General features: G+C 35.0%; 1 protein-coding gene across 1 annotated transcript; it reads right to left on the bottom strand.

The window, feature by feature from the left end:
• Positions 1 to 11708: 11708 nt before the first annotated feature.
• LOC110607478 (homeobox-leucine zipper protein ATHB-40) lies at positions 11709 to 13505 on the bottom strand. Its single transcript, XM_021746600.2, is given in 4 exon segments — positions 11709 to 12061; positions 12903 to 13213; positions 13296 to 13478; positions 13481 to 13505. Coding segments are annotated over 4 exon segments (741 nt in total). The 3' UTR covers positions 11709 to 11839.
• Positions 13506 to 14054: the final 549 nt, after the last annotated feature.

Genomic DNA, 14054 nt, shown 5'->3' with positions numbered 1-14054 from the left:
TGGCAGTTTGTCCCATATTTCAGCAGAGAGGAGGCCAGTGGTGAGGGAGTTCTTCAAGCTCCTTAATGAAGGTTTGCAGTTGGAGTTGTCTGGTACAGGTGCTTTGATAGCCTAGATGAGAGTAACACCTGTATTTCTGGAGCAGGTAACTCAAAAACAGCACGAGGACCCAGAATTAGTGAAGATTGCCAGGACTGTTCAGTCAGGCAAGAACGAAGAGTTCAGGTTTGACAGCAAGGGGATCCTCCGCTATGAGAATAGATTGTGTGTACCAGATGACGTGGGTCTGAAGGAAGACATTATGAGAGAGGCTCATAATGCCAGATACAGTATTCACCCTGGAGCCACCAAAATATATCAAGATCTGAAGAGAGTTTATTGGTGGCCAGCTATGAAGAGAGAAGTGGCACAGTTCGTGTCAGCCTGCGAAGTTTGTCAGAAGGTGAAGCTGGAACATCAGAAGCCGGCTGGAATGCTTAACCCACTACCTATTCCAGAGTGGAAATGGGAGAATATAGCTATCGACTTCGTGGTGGGGTTACCGGCAGCGTCCAACAGATTGGACTCCATATGGGTGATTGTGGACAGACTGACCAAATCTGCTCACTTCATCCTTGTCAGGAGTGGCTATTCTGTGGACAAGTTGGTGCAGGTGTATGTTGATGAGGTTGTCAGGTTGCATGGGGTTCCTGTTTCAATAGTGTCTGATAGAGGACCCCAGTTCACCTCCAGGTTTTGGCGGGGTCTACAAAATGCTATGGGTACCAGGTTGGATTTTAGCACTGCTTTCCATCCACAGACTGACGGACAGTCAGAGAGGACCATCCAGACTATAGAAGATATGCTCAGAATGTGTGTGCTGGATTTTAGCGGTTCTTAGAGGCAGCATCTACCTCTGGTGGAGTTTGCCTACAATAACAGCCATCATGGTAGCATAGGGATGGCTTCATATGAGGCTTTGTATGGAAGGAAGTGCAGGTCACCTGTTTGCTGGGAGGAAGTTGGAGAAAGGGCCTTAGCAGGGCCTGAGTTAGTAGAGATTTCCAGCACAGTGGTGCCCATAATCAGAGAAAGGATCAAGACTGTTGTGAGCAGGCAAAAGAGTTATGCAGATGTCCGCAGAAGGCAGGTGGAATTTCAGGAGGGGGATTTGGTATTGCTCAAGGTGTCTCCGATGAAAGGGGTGATTCGGTTTGGGAAGAAAGGTAAGCTAGCTCCATAGTACATCGGACCCTTTGAGATCTTGTAGAAGGTCGGAAATGTATCGTATAAGCTAGATTTACCTGCTTCTATGGAAAGAATCCATCCGGTTTTCCATGTTTCTATTTTGAGGAAATTCGTGTCAGATCCGGGCAAGGTTCTTAGTGAACCTGATGTGGAGATCCAAGAAGATCTCACCTATGTTGAGCAGCCAGTACGGATCATAGACACCCAGATCAGAAAGCTAAGGAACAAGGAAATCCCGATGGTGAAAGTCCTTTGGAATCACCACAACATCGAAGAGTGTACCTGGGAGACACGGGAGTCCATGCTCTAGCAATATCCTCATCTCTTCTAAGGTGAGTGTTTTGTGTGTTTGGTATGTATCTTCATGTGTTATGCCATGCTATGTTTGTTTGGTGAACATTCGGGGACGAATGTTCTTAAGGGGGAAAGAATGTAATACCCGGCTAGACTTTGGTATCGAAATTCCTACCGTCCGGTGGAATCTCGAGTGTCGAAAACCTCTAGAAGGGCAAAATCATGTTTTCATAAAATGTTTTAATGTATTTGATGGTTTTAAGTAAGAAAGGAATTGAGTTTTGAATGAAATAGACTATGGAGGCATTTCCAGGTTCGGCCGCTGAACCTCAAGTTCGGCCGCCGAACATTGGATGGTTTAGGGGGGCAAGTTAGGCTTCTGAAAGAGGCAAAGGTTCGGTCGCCGAACCTCATGTTCGGCCGCCGAACTTGCATGAGTTTCGGAGGCACTTTAGGCTGCCGAAAGGTGGTCTGGCAGCCCCTATAAAAGGGCTTCATGGCCGAAATGGGCGAGCTTTCTCCCCATTTTTGACCAACGGTGAGTCCATGCCCTCCCATGGTCGTTTTTGATGTTTTTCCTTCAATCTTTCATGTATTAACAAGTTTTATCTTGGTTTGAAGTTATTTGAGCAAAAAGAGTGAAGTTGGTGACTTGGAGACCAAAGGAGCGAGATCTCCCCCATCTCCGAGTTGGATCGTCTTCCCTCTCGATCTTCAAGAGGTAAGAGTAGACCCATACTTTTCATATTTTAGTTGAGTTTCATGAAGTTTCTTGGGGTAGAAATGCATGTATAGGTTTATGTTGAGTTTTTGGGTTTATGTTGTGTTTATGGACAATATGGGTTGTATGTGTATGTTTGATGTGCTTTGGTTGGGGTTTAAGTTAGTTTGAGACCCCTATGTGCTTGTTGGCTTGAGTTTGCATGTTGTAGAATAGGTAAATGCATGTTTGATTTGAGTTGGGAGGCTTTTGTGCATGAAAGAGGCTGAGTTCTACCCTTTGGAAGAACTCAGGTTCGGCAGCCGAAGGGACTTTCGGCCGCCGAACCTGCCTGTGGAGGCAAGCCTTTGGCTGCCGAACCCTGCCCCCGAAAGTTGACTTTCGACTCTGAAAGGGATTTTCGGCCGCCGAAGGTGCCCCGAACATACATGAGTTTCGTCTCTGGAGAGAACCTTCGGCCGCCGAAAGTGCCGCCGAAGGTGCATGACTTTCGGCTCTGGAGGGACTTTCGGCCGCCAAACCTGCTGCCGAAAGTGCCCTGTTCAGCCTTCCTTTGCATGATTTATGTGATTGTTTTTAAGGTGTTTTAGGGGGTTTTTGGGGAGTATGTTAGAGTCATGTTCATGAATGTTTAGTCCCTCATTTGAGTCCATCTGTGTAGGTTCGGACCTGAGGAACCGAGGACCCCAGCAGTGAGTCAGCTGCTTCAGTGTCTTGTCAGAGCTAGCCTAAGGTGAGTGGAATAACTCTTTATGCTTTTAAATAAATAAATCAGTTCTTGACATGATTCACGCATCATGAATGCCATGAGATATACTAGGGTGCTTGCATTAGAATTCACGAATATGTTGCATTGCATAATATGTTGTTGATGTGGATGAATGTTGGATGATCCTTTAGCTCGCACTATGTTATGATATGATGTGATACGGTATGGAAGACCAGTGAGGCCCATTCTACGCCCCTGGCACTGTGTAAGAGAAAGACCAGTGAGGCCCATTCTACGCCCCTGGCATATTGGAATGTTATGTTATGTAATGTAAGAGAAAGACCAGTAAGGCCCAGTCTACGCCCCTGGCACTATTGGAATGTGTAGTGGGCTATTGGTGACAAGTTCATCCTTGATGTGATTTGTCTGTGATGTGATGCATTCCACGATATCATATGTTTTAAATATAATGTTTTATTATTCTGCTCACTGGGCTCTAGTAGCTCACCCCACTCCCTTAATCCCCAGGTTTGCAGGTACGGGATAGATTAGGAGGTCAGCTAGAGTAAAGTTATGGTCATGTAATAGCTAGTGGTGGACATGATAAATGTTGAAATGTAATGTTTAGTACGGTAATGTAATGAGTAGAGTTAAACAGTTATGTAATGTAATGGTGTTATTGAGGATAGAATTGTGCTTGACCCTAGTATGTTGTTAATCCCTTTATACATGGTCTTGAATAATGTTTTATCATTGTTTTGTAAACCAAACTTTAGTTATGATATGTTACCCCATTAGAGCATTTAATGAAGACTCCAGTGTGGGGTTGATGATTATGTTTATGAATAGTGCATGCACAGGTTGAGTTTGGTAAATGAATGAAAAGAAAAGTTCAAAATTTTATGTATGTGTTGATCATGTATGGGATTAAACAGGTTTACAGGATGAATGTTTGGCTTGCTACGGGTCCCGGCGGCCTTAAGCCGATCTGGATCCTAGTGCCGGTAGCGGTCCGGATTCCGGGTCGTTACAAGACTGAGACTGTGCAGTCTGTCACCACCCAACATGCAATTTCCTCTATCAGCAAAAACATCTTCACTCGGTTTGAAATCCTAAAGGTAATGATCACCGATAATAGAATTCAGTTTGCAATCTTCAGGTTTAAAGACTTTTGTAGGAAGTGGGAGATTGAATTGAGATTTAGCTCAATCTATCACTTCTAGACCAATGGAATTACCGAGATAACAAACAGGACTATTATACAAGGACTAAAGAAAAGGCTAGACCAAGTCAAGGGCAACTGGACTGAGGAGTTACCTCACATACTATGAGCATACAGGATAGCCACAGGAGAAACGCCCTTTTCTCCTGTGTATAAGGTTGAGGCAGTCATTCTCATGGAAATCCAAGTTAGCAGTTTCAGGACACAACACCCTGAAATTTCAGGAAATCCTAAAAAAATACAATACAATTTGGACCAAACCGAATTCTTACGGGAAAAGGCCGCAATCAAAATGGAAATTTACAGAAATAAAATATTTAGAATAGTCAATAGTAAGGTTAGACCACGTGCTTTTAATGTAGGGGATCTAGTTCTTAAAAGAACAGTCGTAACAAGTGGTAGTACTGGGTCTGGTAAGTTGGGGGAGAACTGAAATGGACTATTTAAGGTCTCGAAGGTCATTAATCCAGGGTCTTATAAGCTGGCCAAACTAGATGGTCAAATCATTCCTCATTCTTGGAATATCTGTAATTTGAGAAAATTTTATCAATAACAAATTAACGAGATATTTGTTCATATTCAAGCAGAAAGGATTTGATAGGTGAGTAACGCAGTCTCACCTGAGGAAAAAAAGACCGGACCACCTTAACACTCTGTTTATTATAGAAACTCGCCCTTCTCTGGATAGGTCAAGTTTCGGCACAAAGTTACCGTTATCAGACACAATCCAGTGTATCCCCATTTAGGGGAGAGCATTTCTCGGTCTAAACCGAAAAACCGAACCGAACCGGTTGATTTCGGTTTATCGGTTCGGTTAGTCAGGATGGTCGGTTTGGTTCGGTTAATATATTTAAAATTATTCGGTTTTCGGTTCGGTTCGGTTCAAACATGTTAAATAACCGATCAAACCGAAATAACCGATTTAATGGTCAGGTCCAACCCAAACCCAAGCCCTCCCCCTTTCTTACTTAACCCAGCACCCGAAGCTCTCCATCCCCCAAGCTTTCCATCCCCCAGGCATTCTCCTCCCCATTTTCTTCCCCCATTCTTGATTCAGCACCCCAAGCTCTCCATCCCCCAGGTATTCTCCTCCCCATTCTCCTCCCCATTCTACTTCCCATTCTCCTCCCCATTCCTGATTCCCCCAGCCCGAAACCCTATTCACTCACAGTCTAAATTAAACCCTATTCACTCACAATCATCGAATCCCATTCCCATTAATCTCTCTCTCTTTTCCGTTGATGTCAACCGTCAACCTCTTCCTGTCGATCTGCTGAACGAAGTCACGAACGGCTCGCTCTCTATCGATCTCTTTCCCTCCCTCCCTATTGATTTGCTGAGTGTCGCCGCCCGTCGATCTGTCGCTCCCATCGATCTCTTTCCCTCCCTCCCATTGATTTGCTCAGTGCCGCCGCCCGTCGATATGCTAAATAAAGTCACGAACCGCTCGCTCCCATCGATCTCTTTTCCTCCCTTCCTATTGATTTGCTGAGTGTCGTCGCCGATCGCCGACTGTCTGTCCTCTTTTATTGAGGTATGATTTTTGTTGTATTGTTAAACAATGAATCTGCTTATTGGGTTATATATTCATAATGGAAATCTTGTTGAAGAATTGGGTTTTGAATCTTGTTGAAGAATTGGGTTTTGAATCTTGTTGAAGAATTGGGTTATTGATGTTGAATCTGGTTGAAGAATTGGATTTATTTATTGATAAATTTGTGTGAAATATGTATTGAATTATTTGTTGAAATTAGAAATAGAAAATTAAAAAAAAATTGCAGATTTCGGTTTGAACCGAACCGAACCGATTTTTATCGGTTCGATTCGATTCGGTTATATATTCATAATCGGTTTTTTCAGTTTTTAAAATTTTAACACTTCGGTTTTTGGTTTTTTCGGTTCGGTTCGGTTCGGAACCGAACCGAATCGACCGATTGCATAGCCCTATCCCCATTATACATGTAATCATAGTATCACCGATCTATTAGCTGGTGATATCTCTTATCAAGCAATTAGCTACATCATGGCCAGACTATCAAACAATATTATATTTATCTCCATCTTTTTACAGTATAAAAAGAGAAGTATCATAAAGGTAAAGGTATGCTATCCTCTCACACTACTCAAGTTCTAAACAATTTTTTACATTCGTCTTATCCTTCAATATTTGAACGTTGGAGTGGCTGTCCATCTCACGTTCGCTTTCTTGCAGATTCTAACTAATTACAACGCAATTCTATTTTCTGGCCATATTAATAAGTATCTCAAGATTAACCCTTTATTCAAGATAACTAATCTTTAGATAATTTAAATGATTTTTTTTTTAATTTTTGTGTTTCATAAAACTATAATATAAGAATTTAATTTTTTTAATATTAATTTTAAATTATAAATAAATCTTATTAGAATCGTCAAGATTTAGAATTATTAAGATTTTGCAAGAAGTGATTTCACTTAAAAAATTTTTTATCAAAATTACTTAATTAATCTTTAAGAACTCTATATTTTTTCTTTATCTTTTATTTTTTTAATTTTAATTTCAAATTTACTTGTATTTTTTAATTAATAACTGTTTTTTATTTAATATTAAATATTAATTTATAATTGATATTAAGAAATTTATTATATTATTTTATTAGTTTTTTAAAAAATAGAGTCCATGTTAATTTATATTTTTTAATAGTAAAAATTTATGTAAAACTTAGATTTTAAATATTGTAAAATTATTAATTAGTGTTAAAAAATATTTTCAACGTGATAAAAATTATTGTTATTTAAAATAAATATTTATATTTAATTTAGAAATAATAAAGATAATGAAGGATATAAATTAATTTAAAATTTATTATAAATTTGTTTAAAATAAATGAATTCCATTATTTTAAAATTTTATTCTAAAGAAAGAAATTCTTTTACTAAATTTTTTTGCAATAAATACATTCGAAATAAGGATAAGAGTTTTTCTATTGACTCAAATTTATTAACCTTTTGAAAATATATATATATATATATCCATGTACAGCAGTTGTATGGTTTTTGGACTGGACTATGCAATTGACAATCATTTTATTTATTTTAAATAAGTGAGAATTTAAAATGGGATTTTCTAAATACGATACTAAATCTTATTTTGAATTTTTGTTTTTGGGTTCAATCATAAATGAATTATATATTTTCTTCAATATTTAATCTGATCCTAATTTTGATCAAACCTGATTTAGTTTTTTTAATAAAATAATAATTTTATTGATTTTAATTTCAGAAAAAACTTAGTAAGATGCACCCGTAAACCCAAAAACAAAATAACAGTTCAACCTAGCCATATACATACTAAAATAGAAAAAAACTGAAACCTTCAAAATACATACAAACTCCAAGATGAAGCAAAAATACCTTCTTAATTATATTAATTAAAATATTAAAAATTAAATTTAACATGTGTTAATTATAAAATTTCTAAAAAAATCAAATTACATTTTTTTAATAAAATTTAAATAATATATATTTTTATAAATCATTTTATGTTCAAAATTCACTGATTCTCTTAATTCAAATTCACATCAGATAGATCTATTAAAATGTAAATTTTTAAAAATATTTCGTATCGAGAGTTCGAATTCAAAATATGAATAAAGGATTTACGTTATCCCATTTCTCTTACCTTTAATTTTAATATTTAATATTAGATATTACGATCGGTTGAATTAAATAATATTTTTAAAATATATATTTTTTAATCGAATCAACCACAACACCAAAACCAGTCATATGCATACTGTTGACAACTAGTGTTTGTTGTGTGTGAAACCCATGATTGCGTTTTTTGGGCAAATGAAAGAGATACATGTCTCAATCTCCTACATGTCATCATCATTAGAACTAAGATTTCATATAAAGGCCACCAGACAAGAAGGTGTTCCATGTCTCAATCTCCTACATGTCATCCATCTTGATGTGTATTGTTTGTGTTGTGACGCATTTCATATGAGTGTATGTTTATTAAACTATTTTTATGTTCTGCTCATCACTAGGCTCTTGTAGCTTATCATTTTCCCCTAACCCCAGGTTTGCAGGATCAAAGATAGCGCGGGGAAATCGGCATAGTTGCTGGTATAGTCTAATGTGATAGGATAATGTGGACATGTAAATTGTAATGGATTAGAATTGTGCTTGGCCCCAGTTTTTATTTTGTAATCCCTATTACCATGATCATTATGTAAAAGTTTTAATTATGAATTATGTTTGAACCAAGTTTGAGACACGTAATATTTACCATACTAGGGCATTTGATGAGGGCTCTAGTATGGGTTTTATGTTTACAGTTTTGATACATGTACAGGTTGAGTTTGGTTTTATGGAATGTTTTAAGTTTTTGTTATGGTGTATGATCATGTATGGGATTTTCATCAGGTACCTAGGATGTATAGTAGGCTTATTACGGGTTTCGGCGACTTTAAGTCGATCTGAATTTTAGCGCCGGTAGCGGTCCGATTTTCGGGTCATTACAGCTATGAGCTGTTACCATAGAATAGATCCACGTAGAAAGGATATGATAGGTGAGTAATGTAGTTCCACTTGAGGAAAAAAAAGACTTGGACGCCTTAACATCCTGTTTATTATAGAGACTCGCCTTCCCCTGAATAGGTCGAGTCTCGATACAAAGTTACCGTTATCAGACATAGTCCAGTATATTCCCATTATGCCTGTAATCATGAGATCACCGATCTATTAGCTGGCGATATCCCTTATCAAGTAGTCAGCCACATCATCGTCGGACTATCAGACAATACTATATTTATTTCTATCTTTTTACGGTATAAAAAGAAAGGATCATGGAGGTAAGGATACGCTATCCTCTCACACTACTCAAATTCTAAATAATTTTTTACATTCGTCTTATCTTCTAGTATACTGACTTGAGTATCGGAGTGTCTGCTTACCTCATATTCTCTTTCTTGCAGATTCTAATCAATTAGAGCACAGTTCTAGTTTCTGACCATATCAATAAGTATCTCATGATTAACCCTTTATTTAAAATGACTAATTTTTTTTTTTTTAATTTTTGTGTTTTGTAAAACTATAATATAAGAATTCAAAATTTTTTTAATATTGATTTTGAATTAAAAGTAAATTTTATTAGAATGGTAAAGATTTAGAATTATCAAGATTTTCTAAGAAGTAATTTCACTTAAAGTTTTTTGTATCAAAATTACTTAATTAATCCTTAAGAATTCTGTTTTTTTCTCTTTATCCTTTATTTTTTTAATTTTAATTTCAAATTTACTTGTATTTTTTAATTAATAAATATTTTTTATTTAATATTAAGTATTAATTTATAATTGATATTAAGAAATTTATTATATTATTTTATTAATTCTTTTAAAAATAGAGTCCATGTTAATTTATATTTTTTAATAGTAAAAGTTTATGTAAAACTTAGATTTTAAATATTGTAAAATAATTAATTATGGTGTTAAAAAATATTTTCAATGTGATAAAAATTATTGTTATTTAAAATAAATATTTATATTTAATTTAGAAATAATAAAGTTAACGAAGGATATAAATTAATTTAAAATTTATTATAAATTTTTTTAAAATAAATGAATTCCATTATTTTAAAATTTTATTCTACAGATAGAAATTCTTTTATGAATTAAATTTTATTAAGGATAAGAGTTTTTTTATTGACTCAAATTTATTAACCTTTTGAAATATATATACATATATATATCCATGTACGGCAGTTGTATGGTTTTTGGACTGGACTATGCCATTGACTATCATTTTATTTATTTTAAATAAGTGAGAATTTAAAATGGGATTTTCTAAATACGATACTAAATCTTATTTTGAATTTTTGTTTTTGGGTTCAATCATAAATGAATTATATATTTTCTTCAATATTTAATCTGATCCTAATTTTGATCAAACCTGATTTAGTTTTTTTAATAAAATAATAATTTTATTGATTTTAATTTCAGAAAAAACTTAGTAAGATGCACCCGTAAACCCAAAAACAAAATAACAGTTCAACCTAGCCATATACATACTAAAATAGAAAAAAAAAAAAACTGAAACCTTCAAAATATATACAAACTCCAAGATGAAGCGAAAATACCTTCTTAATTATATTAATTAAAATATTAAAAATTAAATTTAACATGTGTTAATTATAAAATTTCTAACAATATCAAATTACATTTTTAATAAAATTTAAATAATTTTTTTTTTATAAATCATCGTATGTCTAAAATTCACTGATTCTCTTAATTCAAATTAATCGTCGGATATATTTACTAAGGTGCAAATTTTTAAAAATATTTCATATTCAGAATTCGAATCCGAAACATCTGATTAAGAACAAGGGATTTACGTCATCCCATTTCATCTTTTAAGAGAGATGACCTCTACAACACCAAAACCAACCAACCACAACACCAAAACCAGTCATATGCATACTGTTGACAACTAGTGTTTGTTGTGTGTGAAACCCATGATTGCGTTTTTTGAGCAAATGAAAGAGGTACATGTCTCAATCTCCTACATGTCATCATCATTAGAACTAAGATTTCATATAAAGGCCACCAGACAAGAAGGTGTTCCCTGTCAACTAGTGTAAAACCAAAATCAAAACCAAAACCAATACCAAATACCCATGGGCACTAGAGACACTACACATTAATTGGCAGTACATTCTTATTCAAAGAAACAAAATTCATTCACCCATATATTCATCAGTCTCATGTCACTAACAGGAAGATAAGGTCCATGCAAATGTTTTTCCAAAATTATTGTGGCCTTATCACTTGTATAGTTGAGTCATATCTTCCATATTATTAATAACCATTTTCTTTTTTTAGATATTAGACTAGGGTTGAGCTGTTGTCAAACTCAAATAGGCCGGAGAGCTTTCCGGTGAAATTTTTCCACCCACAATGTTTGAACTTAAAACCTTATTTAAAGGCATCTACCTTTCCTTCCACTACTTTCATCCCTTTACATGTTTGACATTTTCATTTGGTCTCCCAATTATAATACAGTCTTTCTTTATGCGAAATTCTAGTTACATCTATGACCAATATTTTTTTTTTTTCTTTTTTTTATCCACACATTGTCTGATCTTATCCATTCATCTTGCAATTTTTTAAAGATGCTTAGGGTTTGGGAATCAAAATTCGTAGTCCATACGAAACGAAGTGGACATGCATCACTTATAAATCTTATTTTATAATATTTTAAATAATTTAAAGAAAAATAAGAACTTTAAATTTTAGATTTCTAACTTGATATACTATAAGGTTTACTTGTTATTTATTATTATTGTTTGACAAAATCTAGCTTGGAAAGCAACAATTCTAACGTGTTCTCTATCAACTTTTGTAAAACAAGGCTTTTGCTAGCTATAGCTTTCAGTCAAAAAGGCAATCTTAAAATTTAACTCTGAATATGAAATACTTTTAAATTTTGAAAAAAAAATATTTTATTTCTTTTAAAAATATGTCGAACGCAAATCTGAATTAGTTCACTGCTCTAGATATTAAATATTTCATAAAAAAAATGAAAACACCTCAATAATTATTAAAGTACTGGCTAGATAAAGAGAAGATTTACATTAAATTATTACTTAATTACTATCTACATATGCTTAAATTAAGCTATTTTATTACATATATAAATTAACCCATTCCATGCCATGAATATAATTAATTTCTGGCATGTAAAAAATATCCCCATATCCTTCTATTCCAAATTCTCCAAGAAATGGTGTGTTCATGGCTTTCATAGACAGGGAACTACAGCTATTACTTGAAACTCCATCAACACGTTCTGTTAATCGTTGAATCTCTTTCTCTGCTTCTAAAAGTTTCTCTTTGAGCTTCAAAACCTGCACAGAGAAAGATTCTTTAAATTTTGTATGTATGTGTGAGATTCTGTGCATTGAAGTGGCTTTTTTGTTTATGCAAGTTTCGTACATGGCGTGCAGGATTCCACGTGGGAGCAAGTGACACCCTAGTGGGCCTTGAGAAGCCCAAGACCAAGCGACCTTAAAGAACATTGTACGGAAAGGACAACTCCATTAGTTGATTGGATCATTTGGACACTGGGTTCTGTAATGTTACATCTGTTGTGGTAGGAAGTGGCAGTATTCTGTTCCTAGTCAATGTTGTTAACTTTTATGCAAGGATTTTTTTTATACCCTAGACCCAACAACGTGGCATAGCTTTCTTCAACCCCAAAGCTCTTTGCAAGTTAAAAAAAAAAAATTAAAATATTTAAAAATGTTTTTCTAGTAAAAAAAGATGGAAGGGTATTGGCTGCAAGGAAAGATGGTATCATAAATCACGGAATTAGGCAGCAATATCCTTATTTGCTATTATTTTAGAGAAATGAAATGGTTACGTGTTGTTTACTGTTTTTATTTTAGTAAGAAAGTAACTAAAAGCATGGCAACGAGAGTATAGCCTGTACCATTACTTCATTATTCTCTGATTGGTTTCCAAGAAACAGAAGGAAATTTTAATTTAAAGAAGAAAATTTGAACCCATTTGCTACTATGCTTAAGAGTTAAGATCCTGAAACTTGATTAAGTTTGATTCTTTCAATACTCTCGAAGTCTAAATAGTAGTAAGATCTTGGACTTGATCAAGAGACTTGTAATCAAATCTCTTGGAAATCAATAAAAAACGAAGAAGTAAAATATCAAAGAGAGAGAGAGAGAAATGAACCTCAGATTCAAGGTGGCATTTCTCAACAACAATACTCTCATGGGCTGTCTTCAACTTAGTGTACTCCTCTTCAAGCTTCTTGTTCTTCCAACGAGCCCTTCGGTTCTGAAACCAAACAGCAACTTGACGGGGATCAAGTCCAAGCTCTGAAGCAAGCTTGTCTTTCCTCTCAGATTCCAGCTTATGTTCATTACCAAAATTCACCTCAAGAAGATTAACCTGATGAGCACTGAGCTTCCTCTTCTTGTGACCAGGAACTCCGTTTTCTCCTCCTCTGTTCTTCCTTCGCCTGCGTCGTGGCTTTGTCTCGCCTGAAGAAGACAATCAGAAAGAGGATGTTAGAGAAGACGCACACACATGTATATACAAGAATGTCTGTGTTGGAGTACAAACCTTGTTGGGGAACCATTTGGGTGTATACTCCAGGGTACAATTGAGAGATGAGAGCCATGTGATCTTGATCAACCTTGCTGTGATTCATGGTGGTTGTCATCTCTTTGCTTCTCACTCTCTCTTCCTTTTTTTTTTTTTTTTTTTCCCTCCTCTCTCTCTTTCTATGGGTAGTGTTCTCTGTTAAAGGACTGGACAAGTTGGAGGAAACATGGGAAGATCATTATATAGGGGTTGGGGGGGCAACGGGGTGTCTGTCACAATAGACTTTTTTTTTTTTTTTTTTTTTTTTTAAGCTTAGATGCCAAACAAGGACTTGGCTTTCCATGTTATATCAAGATTGCCATTCACGAAATTATGACGTTGATTTAAGACAGAAAAAAAAAAAAAGAAAAAAAGAATAGCGTCAACGTCCTTTGTTGTCCTTCTTTTATCCACCTTGTCTGCAGGTTGAAATAATTCACTAACCAAAACTACAGGACACATGCCCAAAAACTAACTCCATGTCGGCTTCCCCCACAAAATATAACAGAAGCAAAGTCTGGATATGGCAACAATTGATGATAAAATTTGATCTGTATACATTCTATAGGTATCTTGTAGAGATAAAATTATTCTAATTATATACAAATCATTCTAAAAATATCTTTGAGTGGCATAACATCAAAACAAAATTGAACTCTAATATCATATTTATGAATTGAATCGAATCTAATTTCATAAAAAAATATATATATACTTTAAATTAATTTTAAGACATAA

This window comes from Manihot esculenta, chromosome 12, assembly GCF_001659605.2.
Source record: "Manihot esculenta cultivar AM560-2 chromosome 12, M.esculenta_v8, whole genome shotgun sequence".
Lineage (NCBI taxonomy): Eukaryota > Viridiplantae > Streptophyta > Magnoliopsida > Malpighiales > Euphorbiaceae > Manihot > Manihot esculenta.
Note: the sequence above shows the minus strand (reverse complement) of the source record. Positions and strands in the feature narration are given on the sequence as shown.